This window comes from Prionailurus viverrinus, chromosome A2 (assembly GCF_022837055.1).
Source record: "Prionailurus viverrinus isolate Anna chromosome A2, UM_Priviv_1.0, whole genome shotgun sequence".
In the NCBI taxonomy this organism is placed as follows: Eukaryota; Metazoa; Chordata; class Mammalia; order Carnivora; family Felidae; genus Prionailurus; species Prionailurus viverrinus.
In genome coordinates, this window is record NC_062562.1 from 163,704,951 (window position 1) to 163,718,653 (window position 13,703).

Here is a 13,703-nt window from a genome sequence, read left to right on the forward strand (position 1 = left end):
GGGGAGGGGGCACGGATGGAAAAGAGGTGGGGGAACCCAGCCCGCTCCCTGTCCCAGAAACAAGATGCAAGATGAGGAAGGAAAGGGATTTTAATGAGAAACCGAAACAGAGAAAGCCAAAGTGCAAATCGTCCACCCCCCATCGGAGGGTCATCCTGAGCCCCGTGTGTGTCCCCTCACCCCCCTTCAGGCCCCCAGCGGAGGCCCAAGGCCTGGAGCTTCTGCCTCAGGTAGCTCTTGAGCTGGGGCAGGCCTCTCTGTGACTCCAGTTCCTCGAAGGGCAGCTGCGGGGGGGGAGGACAGCACGTTACCCACAGGGCCCGTGGGCTGAGGGGAGAAAGGACGGCGTGGAGTCTCTCCCGGGGCGAGGCAGGGGCCGCTCACCGGCAGGAGCTGGTAGCCCATCAGGCCCAGGTGCCGCTCCCGTAGGGCCCGAGAGCCCAGCAGCACTCGGCCGTCGCGGCAGAAATGCCAGCGCTCCCGCAGCATCAGCACCACCCTGGAGGGGACGGACCATAGCTCAGGGCGCTGTCCACAGAGGCAGGGGAGGCTCCTCCGCCCTCTCCCCTTACCTTTGGGCCGGGTCGTGGGTCGTGGGCTGAGAGGCAGCCTGGCCCTGGGGACAGGACCTGGGAGGGTATGGTAGGAAAGGGTCCTGGGTCCTCACGGGCAGCACGGCACCAGAGCTGCTGACACACAACAGGAAGTCTGGAGGAAGAGAAAGGGCCGCTGGCTTCCAGCCACGGCTCTGTATCCCTGCGGGCTGGGCCACCCCACCTGGGGTTCACCTGTGCAGTAGCCTGGAGGCACGGTCAGGTCCTGCCGGTACTTCTCTTCCCCCAGCAGCTGGCGCAGCCCCTCCGCCACTATATCCTTGTGACTGAGAGGGGAGGGGGAACACCGATATGGAAAGGCTCGAGAGTCTCCTCCTAAATCACTCCTGCACGCTTCTCCACCCTGGGCAAATGCCTTCCGTGTCCCGAGGCCCATTTCTGTCCCCTCCCGTGACCACTTAGGGCGCACGAGCACCGACAGTTCAGGGTCCCCCTGGCTCTTCTACTCTGTGCTGCTTGCAGGCTGGTCCCCTCCCCTCCCCCAGGCTGCCCCATCCACCTGTACTTGCAGCGGGCACGGTCAGTGATGAGTGGCTGGGGGAAGATGGGCACTTGCTGCCTTCGGGGAAGGCGGGGACCCCGGTATCCTGGAAGTTCCAGCTCCACGGCTGCGTCCAGCAGGGAGAGGTAGCGCCGCACAATCAGGGCGTGAGGGGTGCCTGTGGGAAAGCAGGCCGGAGGCTCGCTGGGCTGCGGGGCCCCACCCCCACTCGCCCCTGCCCGCTGGCCCTGGGGGACCCAGCCAGCCCTCCTGTCCGCGCACCACTGATGTGGTTGATGAATCCTGGGGAAAAGACAAAGTGCAGGGCCCTGAAGGGCAGGCACCGCAGCTGGCACAGTGACATCAAGATGTTGACAGTAGCCAGGGGAGCCACCCCTGCTTCCCGAGCCAGGATCCTCTCAAGGCAGGGCATAAACTGCTGTTCCAGGGGCAAGTAGTTCAGCCGCCCAAAGGGCAGGACCAACTTCTGTACCACCTGTGAAGGAAGAGCAGCCCTTCACCCCGCACGAAACAGTTCTCCGGTATCCGCCACAAGCTGAGCCTCAGGGAGGCTTGGCCTGCAAGCTGCTGTCTCTGTAAAGGCAGAACGATCCCTCTACCCCGGCGTACACACCAGAAGTTTGACAGCGTAACCAGTGTCTTGAGCCCCATGTGATTAATCAAACCAGTAGAGGAGACGTCGCTGTGGGGGCCGGCCCTGAAGACTTAGAGGAGTGGGCTCAACGAAGCTAAGACAGCGCCGAGTGCTTGGAGAACTGCAGAGAACCAGGCATACACGCTGGGTAGGTGGACAAGCCAAGAGGGTCTGAGCAAAGACGAACCCCCAGGGGCCAGAGCAGAGAGCCTAGCTGGTTGTCTGCCGCAGGAAGCAGCAGCCGGTCAAGCTGCATGGGGGGCTGGGCCTGACAAGGTGCCTGAGGAGGGCTGGGAGAGGAGCATGGCAGGGCGGGAGGTAATCCCACCTTGCTGCTGAGCTGCATTTCCTGGACCACCAGGAAATGGGCAATGGCTTCCAGAAGCTGGGGCTCCCGCAACCGGTGCCGGGCCAGGTGCTGGGCCAGGAGCACCATCACGTGGGGTGTCAGTTCCTCCGGCCTGGCCTCTGTGAAAAACAGCCTATTATGCTGGACCCTCGGGCCAGATCTGGACGACGCCTTTTAGCCCAGACACCACCACCTGCCTCCTCTTCGGTCCCTCCCCGCCACCTGCCTTTAGTCCCCTCCAGCACCTGCCAGGCTGCGGATGAGATGCTGCCGTGGATGCCTCAGGAAACGAGGGCAGCTCAGAGCAGCTTCCAATCTTTGCCCACCGCGAAGGACAGGTTGCAGAGAGGGAGGTGGCTTCGGAGGGAGGCGGAACCTTCTCTCCTGCTCCAGGGCACACATCAAGGGCCCATCTGATGGGAAGCCTGAGAGGGAGAGGGTCAGAGGAGGCAGTCCTGGTAACGGAGAGCTGCTCTGCTCCAGTCCTGGGGTTCAGTGGGTGAATTCCCAACCTCTCACGTCTCCACGTTCTGGACTGGAAGAGTTGCTACAGTGTAAGTGGAAACACTGGAGAAAGGTGAAACGCCATGTGAACGTATGGTATCAGGACGGTCTGTGGGGAAGGCCTTATACAAAGATGGCAAGGGAGTTCTCCTCTCATGCCAATGGTGACACGCTATAGTGGCTTTCTAGAGCACTGTATTGGAAGGAATCAGGGTTGGCACCCTAGCTAAGCTGGAACGAAGGCTGCTGGACTCCTGGTGTCTGCTGTGAAGACGGGAGGGGCAGCAAGCGTGCCAGGGTATGCGCCATTCCTGGCAGAGCCTGAGAGGTGAATTCTGTCAGTGATCTCGGGTCTTCTATGCTCTTTCTCTACTCTTCCGTTAACACCCACCCACCCCCAGACACCCTCCTCACCAAGTAAGACTGCAAGGTGCAGACACACGTGGATGGTGTGAATATCAAAGGAGGGGCAGTTTCGGATGATGAGCTGACTCAAGTCCTGTAGTGTGGCCTGCTCCACAGGAGGGGGCCGTGGCTGAGACCCCAAGAGCTGGCCCAGACGACGAAGTGCCACGGGGTAGTGATGGGCGCGCACCTTGGTGGGGTTCTGGCCCAGCCAGCGCAGCAGCTCCCCAGGGCTCCTCGCCTGTTCCAGAAGCCGCTGTAGCCCCTGCACGGGGCCTGCATGGAGGCCTCCTCCAGGAGGCCAGTCCCCCCACTTGCCGGGCCCCAGACAACAGGGCTGTACTGGCGGGAGCAGCAGCAGGCCAGAGAGCCGAGCAGCAGAGGCCTGGGCAGAGAGCAGGACTCGAAGCATGGAGTTTGGTGTTGGAGACCCTGAGGGGCAGCCCAGAAAAGGGGGTGAGGTTTTCTCCAAAGGGGAGGAAAACCCGCTATCTTAATCCTTACCTCGCTCCCCAATTCAGAGGGCCCTGGGGTCGGAGCAACCCACACTCATGTTCACTCTTCCTGGAGACTGCTCTAGTCTTCCCCACCCCGCCCCTCTCTGCCTCCTTCCATCCTTTGAAACGGCACCTTCGGTGTACGCGGCACAGTGATATTTACAAAGCAATTCCACATGCATTGCGTATCTCCTCTGGTCCTCTACACACGCCTGTGAGGTGGTAGGCAGGGCTGGCACTACATCGATTTCACAGGTGGAGAAACCAAGGCCCAGAGAGGAAAGGCAGTGAAGCCTGAGGTCACGAATCGGGTTAGTGGTCGTGCCCAGCCTGGAGCCCAGCTGGCCCCGTCGATACGCCCTCCCGACCACCTCCCCCTCCCGCAGGAGGCGGCAGCGGCGAGGAGGGTGGAACGCGGGCTCCGGAGCCGGCGGTCCTGGGTTCCATGCTGGGCGCTCCCGCTTACCACCGGCATGACCTTGGACAAGTGGCTTCGTCTCTCAGCCCAAGCCTCCTCACCCGTGAAACGAGAACGCAGCGCCCACCTCGCGGGGCGCCCGTGGAGCCCGAGCGCGCAGCTTTGCAAAGGTGCGGAGTCGGCCGTGTCAGGGACCCCCACACCCACCCGAGCCCGGGGACGCCAGCAGACCGTGGTCATGGTCGCCAACGCCAACTCCCGCCGCCCGCCCACAGCCCGCCCCGCAGATGCCACCCCTACATGACTCCCCAGGCCCCGCGCAGGTCGCTCCCTCAGTCGGTCTCGGGGCCCGGGAGCCGGGCTCCCTCCGCGGCTTCCTCATCGGCGGGCCACCGAGTCCGCCATCTTCCCAGCAGCCCCCGGATCGCGGCCCGGACGCCAATAGCGGCTCAGTCCCAGACCGGGACAGACGTGGCTCCCGTCAGGCCCTGCGCGCGCCACCGCCGCCGCCGCCGCCGCCGCCGCCGCGCGCCCCGCCCCCCGCTTCCGGGAAGCTGCGCGCGCCGAGCCTGGGCGGTGCCGGGGGCGGAGCCAGAAGGCCGGGCTCTGAGGCTCCGGCGAACAGAGAGCGGAAGTCGGCGGCGGGTCGTGTAAGGTTGGTTGGACACCCGGAGACCTCAGTGCGCTCCTTTCGCTCCTTTTCTCCCAGTGGGCAAGGGCTCCCCGCCCAACACCCCCGCGGGCCCGCACACTCAGAGACACACACGGAGAGTGAAAACTTCACAGTTATTTAATCTGCACATGTTCCAGAGAAGCCCTCTGCCCCTCCCAGCTCCCCTTCACCAGCGCCCCGCAGTTCTTGGGTCCCCAAATCAGCCCAAGGAGTTCTTAGGGACTAGAAGTGGCTGGGTCCTCAGACAGAATACTAAGATGGGCCCAGGGGTGTAGCCTGGCTCTGCCCAGGGCCAAGGCAGTGACAGCAGCTGCCTGACCCCGAAGAGCTGACTGTCAATGGGGGCTGAGAGCCAGCAGCCCCAGGAGGTGGCCCAGAGCCATGGAGGTCACAGGGAGGGGCCTCAGCCGACTCCCGGAGCGCTCTGCTGCGCAGCGCTGGGCTCCAGGGTAGTGGGAAGAGGCAGGCGGGAGTGGTGGGCCTGGGCAGACAACAACTCCCACTGTGTCGTGGGGAGCAAGGTCCGGAGGGGCCGGCGACACTGCCGAGAGCCCGTGGAGGCACTACGGGCGGTACATGGCAAAGGCCAGGAGGCTGAGGAGCAGGGTGAAGCCGGCCAGACCCAGAGTGGCGGTCAGGGGAAAGAAGGGCCGGTACTGGATCTGGCAATACCAGAGCAGCAGCAGCAGCAGAAGCAGGAGAGGCAGCAGCAGGCTGCCTATTTCCAGCCCGGAGGGGCCTGGCTCTGACCCCGGTGGGCAAGGGGGATGTGGGGGACCCACGCGCGTGGACACGTGGCAGTGGAGAACGCAGTTGGGTGGGAGGTGAAGGCTGCCCAGAGTCTGGGTGTCGTCTCCTAGCAGTTGCCCTTGGTAAATGAGTCGCACCTGCTGTTCCCGGCCGGGAAACTGGGTCCTGAGGAGAGAGGGACCTGGGTAAGAGAGCAGGCCTCAGGCAATCCTGGTCCCTTGCCCAGAACAACACTCACCTTTGCCTCCACCCACCACCCAGTTGGTGGCCTCTAAGGGGGTCCCTTCCTGCTATGGGGGGACAATACAATGTGCCATGTGGGGACCTCAGTTCCCTCCTCTATAGAATGAGGGGGAGGTCTCCGATCTCTCTCGTGGCCTCTCTGGGTCTGTGATCATTGCCACCCCACTCTTTAGAATTTTCTTTCCTGTCCCCATCCCAGCTTACCTTTTCAGGGAGCCAATGGTATCGTGGGGCCAGGCCCTGGCCACCTGCTCTGAATCGTTGAGGAATTTCAGCCGGAGCACTAGGGGCTCCTGGGGGGAGTCCGGGGTTGGTGACGTTGCTGAGAGCCCCATGCCAGGCTCTGGCTGTGCAGCCTGACCTCTGTGTCTCAAGCTGGGAGTTTCGGCTCCTGGGGCCTCCCCTCTGATGCTGCCGGTGACCGCCATGGCTTCACTGGGCTGTGCTGGTGTTGGAGTCCCTGATGGCTGGGGCAGTGGGTCGGCGCCCTCCGCGGTGTGTGTTGAGACCCAGGCGAGAGCCAGCACCAGAAGGCAGGCAAGCACCGCGAAAAGGATGGTCACCTCATCACCCACCCCTTCAATCAAGGCCATGGCACCTGCCTTGCCTGCCACGCTACTGAGCTGGAGAGGCACAAAGAACCCATGAGGGCCTGGATCGCTGGCCAACAGCCCTCTGAACTTCCACAGGCTCCTGAAGCCACCCCACCAAACTCTCCCACAGTCTTTATCCCTCTCCCGCTAGCGCAAGCTCCACCCTAGGGCACATTACTGCTCTGAAACCTGATGTCCCAACCTTGCTTCAAGGGCCCCTTCGCATCACCAAATCCCGAGTCCTAACTTGCTCTAAACTGAGTTCTAGGTCTTCAGCCCGCTCCTCCATTCATCCAAACACTCTCCCGACTTAAGGGCCTCGACATTCTAAGCAACTTCTTCCCTAAATTCAACCCTCACCGAACTTCACCCCAAAGCTGACCTAGTCTCCCATCACTGCCCCAGAGTTTATCTACTCCTTCGTCTATTTCATCCCAACGCTCATCTACTCCTCCATCATTGAAGGTGCTCCAAGGGGATAGAAAATGGGTTTCTTTCCCCCGCCCCCCGCCCCGTTATCATTTAACCAAACGCCATCCGCGGATGGGGACTGCTTCCCAAGGCTTCCCCACACCACACGTCAATCTCCGCCCTTTGGCAATTCGGAGCTTCCAATGGTTGCCATCCCCCGACCCAAATTGGCCCCTCCAGTCTACTGAAGGCCCACCCCGTGGCGGCCCGACTCCGCGCCTCTTCTGGAAGCCTCTCCAAACCCATTCCGCAGGCGGACCCCAGATCCCGCCCAGGAATCCGGACTTCGCCCTCCCTACCCCCAGCTCTTCCATCACCCCTCCCATCTTCCCGCCCCCCCGGAGCCGCGTTAGGGCAACCGGAGAACCGGGGGCGGGACGAGAGGGGGCCAGCTGGGGCCCGGGGCGGTGGGGTGGGCGCGGTCAACGCGCAGGGACTCACCGCCCGGCTCCGCCAGCTCCATAGCGGACCCTCGGGCACTTCCGGGCGGGAGGCGCCGAGGTCGCGGACACCTGAAGGCACCCCCTCCTTCCCTGCCGCCGCCGCCCGAAGCATTGTGGGACTTGTAGTCCTGCGCGGTGCGCATTTCCCGCCCTCCACCCTGCGGACCCACGTGCGGGGATCTGCAGGATAGTCCTGGTGCCCGCAAGACGCTGAGGGGCCCGCGGAGGCGGGCTTGCTAGTCCCCTGAGGTTTGGGCGACAGTAGGATCCGCCCCCTCCCCTGCTGGCATCCAGGGCATCTGTCACTCCAAAAACCAACGTCAGCTAGAGCACGTCAGAGTCCCCGTGTTAACAGATGCAGTGACTGGAGAGCTCAGGTGGCCCCTATCCCGGTCTGCTCTTATGTCAGAGTGAACGCCAAAAGGCACTGTGGGCCCCCTAAATTGACTCTTTGGCTCAGAGCCCAGTACCCATGGGCTGTCTCATCAGGTTGGTTACGCACCCCTCCCCAAGGCTGGCCACGGTGGCTTGTGCTGTCTTGTTTCCCTGGTCCTTTCCCCTTGCCCCTGTAACACTATGCAAGAAGCATGGACCTTGGAGCCTGGCACAGATGCCCATCGATCTCTTATCCTGTGTTTATCACCTGTATAACCTTGGGTGTGCTACTGAATCTCTTTGAATCTTAATTTCTTTGTTCCTAAAGCATAATTTCATAATGAAATTCTAAGGAAGAAATTAGATTTTATTAAATAAGCATGAAAACGATGTAAGGGATCTGTTACACAGTAGGTATTTGTTCACCTAGTATTAGTACACTCTCTCCACCCAGATCTGGGCTTGGAAACTGGGTCCTCAGAGTGTCACTGTGTAGAGGACATTGAGCCCCAGCCTGGCTTGGGTCAGCTAATTATGGCTTTCCCCTCCTTCCTCTGGGCCACAGAGATCTCATGTCTGGGTTTTATAGGCCAGTCTTGATGAAAAGCAATGTACCCTACAGTTTCCATTCATGCTTACCTGTGGGAGCAAGTACCCCAAGTGTTGCCTTGGGAAAGCCAGTTTAGATGTATGGCAGACAGACCTGACTTCTCTCTAGTTCCTTCCCTCTCATTCATTCATTTATTCTAGAAACATTTTTAAGTGTATTTATTTTGAGAGGGGGGAGGGGAAGAGAGAGACTCCTAAGGAGGCTCTGCACCGTCAGCACAGCCCTGACTCGACTCAGGGCTCTATCTCACGACCCTTGAGATCATGACCTGAGCCGTAACCAGGAGTCGGATGCTTAACCGACTGAGCCACCCAGGCACGCGGAACATTAATTAAAGGTATACCAAATGCCACACACACTGCATGATGCTGGGAATACAATGGTGAATCACACAGGTAAACTTGTCCCTGCTCTCATGCGGCTCATATAATAATAGGAGACAGACATGTAGACAAGCCCACAGTCCTAACGAAGATCTGTTAGGCTGCTGGGGCAACCCATTTGAGATACTCTTTACTCTCAGCATCTCTCCTGGGAGGTACCTGGTGCAGATTCTTACCGTCCTTTCTAGTTAAGCATCTAAAAGACGTCTTTGCTATTGCTTTTAGAATTACACAGTACGAGAGCTAGGTGTTTTGCTCAATTACTATATTTTGCTGATGAAGCATGGAGAGGGTACAAGACATCAGTAAGGTCAAACATGTAGACAGAACCTGAATCTTTCAGGAGCTAGGGAGGCCCCGGGTATTGAGTAGCTTGTGCCTGGTTCTTTGGAAGGTACAAGACACTTAGGTGACTGCCTTGGTGACTGGGGCAGAGTTATGTGAATGGCCAAATGGGGTCAACTGTTTGCTGGGAAAAGACCTAGCTTGGCCTGGGAGGTGGAAGTGTGTGTATCGAGATTGGCATATGTCAACTGTCCCAGAGGACATCGGGGCATGGCCCTGGATTGGCTGGGGCCAGTGCCCTGCACATGCCCTCTCTTACACGTTTTAAGAAAGATGGGGGATGGAGGTGGATTAGCAGGACTGCTGACGGCTTTGGCAATGGGGATGCAGAGGAACTGAGACATTGAAGGGAGCTCCCTGTCCCTGGAAGGAGCGGACAGGAACACAGGGTGGGTGAGGGAGTGACAATTAAGAGAGCCTTGTGGGCTCTGGTGAGTCTCTTGAATGGGATGAGAGGGGAGAAGAAAGCATAATACTGGATTCATCTCCCTTCTTTGCCTGTGTACCAGCCGGGACCAGGGTGGTGGCAGTCAGTGAACCGTCCCGGTCCCAAAGGAAAGTCTTTTAGGGGAAGGTTGAAGATGAGTGGGGACTGTTGTTTAGAGTGTCATTTCCAAGGGCCCTGCTGATGAAGGAAGCTCTCAGGGAGAACTGGAAACGGAAGCAGGGAACCCAGATTTCTAGGCTCTGTGCCTCAGCCCCCAGTCTAGAGTCCAGGGGAGGACCAGAGAGAGAACCGTGGGGACAGAGTGGTCCCTGAGGATGATCTCGGACGGGAACAGGGGGGCTCGTGTCGCACTAAAAGGCAGAACTGTGTGAGGCACAGCTGTGCCTGGGCCGGAGGCCCTTCTCGGCCAATCTGCCGCGTTCATCAGCACCCTCGGGCACAGGGCACCGTTTCGGGCACTGCCCAAAGATCGGACACCCCACCCAGACCAGAGCAGGGAGGCGAACGAGAGAGCCGGGGCCGGGAGGAGGCCAGAGTGGCTGTCCACTTCGGGCTGGTGGCCCTCACGGCGGGTGTGGGTGGGGGCTGGAGAGGAGGCGGAAGGGCCAAGGCTAGGTGGGAGGGGCCCGGGCGCCGGAGCTGGAGCGCGCGGCTTGGGGGTGGAGGCTGCAGAGCCAGCTAGCGAGCGAGGGGCGGGGGCGCTGGGGCCGGCGCGCAGGAGGGGCGGGGGCGGCGGGGAGGGGGGCTCGGGCTGCGTGTGCCGGAGCTGGCGGGGGCGGCGGTGCGTGCGCATGACGCGGGGGGAGGGCCCGGGCCGCGCGCTCCCGGTCCCGTTGTTGTTGCCGCTGGAGGCTGCTCCGAGGCAGCGGGATCGCGACGCCGAGAAGCGCCCTGCAGCGGCGGCCACAGCGTGCCCGGCGGCGCCTCCCGGCCTCGGCCCCCGGCCTCCGGCCTCATGCGCTAGCCCCGCGCCGCCGGCTCCTTAGTCCCGGCCCCGCCAGCCCCGCGCGCCCGCCCGCCACCGCCGCCGCCGCAGCGCCGCCCCGGGCCCCGGCCGGGCCCGCCTCGGGCCCCGCGGCTCTAGAGCCATGAACTTCCAGGCGGGCGGGGGGCAGAGCCCGCAGCAGCAGCCGAGTCTGGCGGCGCCGGGGGGCGGCGGCGGTGGCGGCGGCGGCGCGGGGGGCGGCGGGCAGTTCGGCGGCGCGGGGCCGGGGGCCGGGGGCGGCGGCGGCCCCTCGCAGCAGCTGGCCGGAGGGCCCCCCCAGCAGTTCGCGCTCTCCAACTCGGCAGCCATCCGGGCCGAGATCCAACGCTTCGAATCCGTGCATCCCAATATCTACGCCATCTACGACCTGATCGAGCGCATCGAGGACTTGGCGCTGCAGAACCAGATCCGGGAGCACGTCATCTCCATCGAGGGTGAGCGGAGCCGGGGTCTGCGGGAGCTGGGGCGCGGTGGCCCGGCTCGGCCACGCTCTCCCCGTCTGGGGTCGTCGCGCGCCTGAGGTCCTGGCCACGCGGTTTTGCTGATCGCCAGCGCTGCAGAGCGGTCGTCCAAGCTTCGCTGTATCTCGTCCGGGGACATTGGGGCTCGGGGCCGGTCCCGTGCCAGGGGACACGTTTTCCGTTCTTAGTACCCCAGGGCTTGAGGGTGGTGTCGCCCCGGGGACAGGTGCGCTCAGAGCCGCAGAGGTGCGGGGGGCTGGGGCCGGAGCAGGCCAGGCATGCCTTGGGAGGGTGGGCGCCGCGGAGGGCCTCGGAGGGCCTCGGCGGGCCGGGAGGTGGGGCTGCTGCCCCGGCCCGGCCCTGCCCCGCGGCGGGGCGGGGGAATCGAGCCTCCCGTTAGTGGATGGCAGCCTTCCCGGGCCCAGCGCCCGCGGGCCCCGGAGGGTGGCGCTCGCCGCGGCGCCCTTTCCCGACGCACACCCCCCACGCTGCCGCTGCCAAGGCGGGCGCAGGCCGGGCCTGGCGCGGGGCTCCGGCGGCGCGACCGCGTGGGAGGCACCGGCCGGTACATCCGCGCTTTCGTCCGGTCCCCCGCGCACCCAGGAGCCGCTCGGGAGGCGGGCGCGGGACTGCGGGGCGCTGTCTGACCTCCACGGACACGGCGCTGGGCGTCAAACCCCAGAATCCCGGGCCACTGCCCTGCCTAGCGCCCTTTTCTCTAGGCTCTTGAGCCCCGGAATTTGGCTGCCACCGGGGGGGGGGGGCGCAGAGGAAGTGGGTTCACGCTGTCGGCACATATCCCACCACCCCTGATGTGTCGGGGTGGGGGGCACCACACCCACAGATTCCCTGGTGGCACCGTGACCTTTGAGCATCCAAGGGGCAGATGGGCCTCGCCCTGGGTCATCTCCTTCCTCTCTGGCTCCATTGGAAGGGGGACGCCCAGCAAGCAGGTGGTGGGTTCAGCTTTAGCGGAAATGCGGGGCTAGTTGCAAGGTGTTTGGGCGATGACATGGAGTTGTGGGCAACGGCCTGTCCACTTCTTGGGCCTGGCAGTTAGGGCCACACTCCCACCTTCTCCTTGTGTAAGGCTCCAGGGCTCCTGTGCCTGAACACTACTCCCTTCCTGCTTTTGGACGTCCCCACAGCTGAGGAAGGAGCATTCAGTGTTTTGGGAGCCGCAGACCCCATTTAGACCCAGAGTCCTGCCTTCTTGTCACACTCCAAGCTGACTTCCTTCTGTCCTTTCCCCAATCCTCTGTTACCTCTTTCCTCTCAAGGCTGAGTTCACAGGGAACTAATTAGGCGACGGGGAAAAACTCATTAACATGGATCCAAGTAAATGGCCTGAATCACCGTTGTGGCTGGGGACCAGGAGATGGCATTTGTGTGAGCCCAGGGCCCCAAAGAGAGGAGATGACCAATTTTTCCTCCTCGATCTGAAACGGGTGGGGCAGGGAGAGTCGCCATTCCCCAGAGCGTCACTGTCCCTCTGGGGAAGTAGAAGTTCAGGAACAGCTCTCAGATACCCCCCCCTCCCCCCAGCTCCTTTTGTCGAAGAGACTTGATGGACTAGCCCGAGGTGGGGGCTGAGGGAGGACACCTCCCTCAGAGCGCTTCCCAGAGCAGGGAGAGGCAGAATCAGCTGGGTTCCCATCCAGCTCCAACTTCCTTAGCAGTGGCTTGTGACCACCCCCGCCCCCCCCCCCCCCCCCAGCCCAGACTCAGGAGGCCTCCAGCTGGGCATCTTCTGTGCCACGAGGCTCATGATTCCCGGGACGTGCTCAGTTTTCGTCCCTGTCTTAAATTCAACGTGCTGGGCGGAATTTCTCTTCGTAGAGCCCTCCCCCGTGACCAACTTCCCCATTGCGGTTTGGAAGTACCCCATGTTCTGTCTGCTTAGCCTGGAAGCTTGGTATCGTGAATCCCGGGACCCGATGTCTCATTGTCACCGGGCCCAGCTGTTCCGCACGCTGCATTCGCAGCTCTCCTGATCCCCGCTTCCCTGCTCTCCCTTGGCGGGGCCTTGCACCTCTCTCCTCCCGCTCCCCTGTTTTGTCCAGCCTCTCTCCTGGGATCCATCTTTATCACCCACCTCACCCCTGCTTCCCCACTTTTGTCACATAGATTTTCTGCTCTGGGCAGGCAGGGAAAAACAAAAAACGAAAAACAAAACCAAACAGAAAAACAAATAACCCCCCCCCCCCAAAAACAAACCAAAAAAAAAAAACAAACCCAGAAAACTCCTTCTCCAATTTCTGCCCTATATCCTTTCTTGCTGTAGAGCCTCCATCTGCCAAACCATATTGCTGCTGCCTTGTAAAGCAGTGTCCCCACCTTCTTGCTTGGGGGAGGGAGGAGAGCAGCTTCTTGGGGCGTTTCCCGGCTCCCTGTGAGCCTGGCCGAGCCCCCCTGCCAGGGCCCAGCATCAAACCTGGGTCCTGGCAATATTGTTACGTAACACATCCGTAGCCGGGAGGCCGGTCTGTGTTTACTAGGGCTGAGCCTCTTAGTGGGAAGGGATGACATTTTCCTAGTGTATAATAAGCTTCCGCCTCACTCTGGTAATACTTCGGTGAAGGATTTATTTGTTCCAGCTCTGAAGGTGACCCAGGAGATGCAGTCGGAATCCATTTGGGACTGAGGGAGCACCATGGCACCTTGCCCTCCTGTCTTCTGCCTGCTTTACTCAGTCACCTCAGACCCCGCAGCCAGGGTAGGAGGAAGGAAGCAGAGGAACATTCCGCTTTCCTGTCTCAGGACAGGATTTGAGGGGAAGCAGGCTGTTTTTGAAAAGTTCCTTTCCCACCAAAGGCCAAGGAAGGAGAAAAGGGGTCCATCTGGCTGTTTTAAGGCATGAAAGCAGTGTACCCGGCAGGTGGGGGTGGTGGGATGGCAGGCTCACCGTGTGCAGAGCCTCTGAGCCAGGCTCTTCTCCCTGGTGGGGAAACTGAGGCTCGGAGAAAGGAGGGATCCACGCTGATCAGTCAGGGCTCGTGT

The 13,703-nt window shown here is 61.7% G+C and overlaps 3 protein-coding genes across 6 annotated transcripts in view; 1 reads left to right on the forward strand and 2 right to left on the reverse strand.

Moving 5' to 3' along the window:
• Positions 1 to 72: 72 nt before the first annotated feature.
• FASTK (Fas activated serine/threonine kinase) lies at positions 73 to 4,438 on the reverse strand. Its single transcript, XM_047847466.1, has 10 exons — positions 4,224 to 4,438; positions 3,018 to 3,440; positions 2,345 to 2,524; positions 2,079 to 2,218; positions 1,378 to 1,591; positions 1,114 to 1,273; positions 789 to 880; positions 573 to 708; positions 385 to 499; positions 73 to 284 (listed from the first exon to the last, which is right to left on the reverse strand). Exons 1-10 carry the CDS (start codon positions 4,303 to 4,305, stop codon positions 177 to 179), a joined length of 1,650 nt encoding a protein of 549 aa, XP_047703422.1. The 5' UTR covers positions 4,306 to 4,438; the 3' UTR covers positions 73 to 176.
• Positions 4,439 to 4,695: 257 nt separating this feature from the next.
• On the reverse strand, positions 4,696 to 7,217 carry TMUB1 (transmembrane and ubiquitin like domain containing 1). The gene is made up of 3 exons (XM_047835747.1): positions 7,095 to 7,217; positions 5,794 to 6,212; positions 4,696 to 5,511 (listed from the first exon to the last, which is right to left on the reverse strand). The coding sequence occupies exons 1-3, from the start codon at positions 7,206 to 7,208 to the stop codon at positions 5,160 to 5,162; spliced, it is 885 nt and encodes a 294-aa protein (XP_047691703.1). The 5' UTR covers positions 7,209 to 7,217; the 3' UTR covers positions 4,696 to 5,159.
• A 2,844-nt stretch (positions 7,218 to 10,061) lies between these two features.
• Positions 10,062 to 13,703, forward strand: part of AGAP3 (ArfGAP with GTPase domain, ankyrin repeat and PH domain 3) — a 55,251-nt gene continuing 51,609 nt past the window's right edge. The window contains exons 1-2 of one of the 4 annotated variants that reach the window (XM_047835667.1): positions 10,064 to 10,184; positions 10,473 to 10,676. Coding sequence is in view for 3 of the 4 variants with exons in the window: in XM_047835717.1 (XP_047691673.1) it covers positions 10,346 to 10,676 (331 nt within the window). In the remaining variant the exon portion in view is untranslated. Of the gene's footprint in view, positions 10,677 to 13,703 lie in introns of all 4 variants that reach the window. The other 3 variants (XM_047835717.1, XM_047835676.1, XM_047835697.1) reach the window with 3 other exon arrangements.

What these genes read in the sequence shown, in the direction of transcription:
- FASTK (XM_047847466.1), bottom strand. Translation starts at nt 4,305, where the DNA reads ATGAGGAAGCCGCGGAGGGAGCCCGGCTCCCGGGCCCCGAGACCGACT. An exon ending in CGCGGGGCCTGGGGAGTCAT is followed by an intron (nt 3,441 to 4,223) that starts GTAGGGGTGGCA and finishes GCTGCCCCTCAG; the next exon opens with GGTCTCCAACACCAAACTCC. An exon ending in AAATGCAGCTCAGCAGCAAG is followed by an intron (nt 1,592 to 2,078) that starts GTGGGATTACCT and finishes CTTCCTTCACAG; the next exon opens with GTGGTACAGAAGTTGGTCCT.
- TMUB1 (XM_047835747.1), bottom strand. Translation starts at nt 7,208, where the DNA reads ATGCTTCGGGCGGCGGCGGCAGGGAAGGAGGGGGTGCCTTCAGGTGTC. An exon ending in GGAGCTGGCGGAGCCGGGCG is followed by an intron (nt 6,213 to 7,094) that starts GTGAGTCCCTGC and finishes GTGCCTCTCCAG; the next exon opens with CTCAGTAGCGTGGCAGGCAA. An exon ending in ACCATTGGCTCCCTGAAAAG is followed by an intron (nt 5,512 to 5,793) that starts GTAAGCTGGGAT and finishes CTCTCTCCTCAG; the next exon opens with GACCCAGTTTCCCGGCCGGG.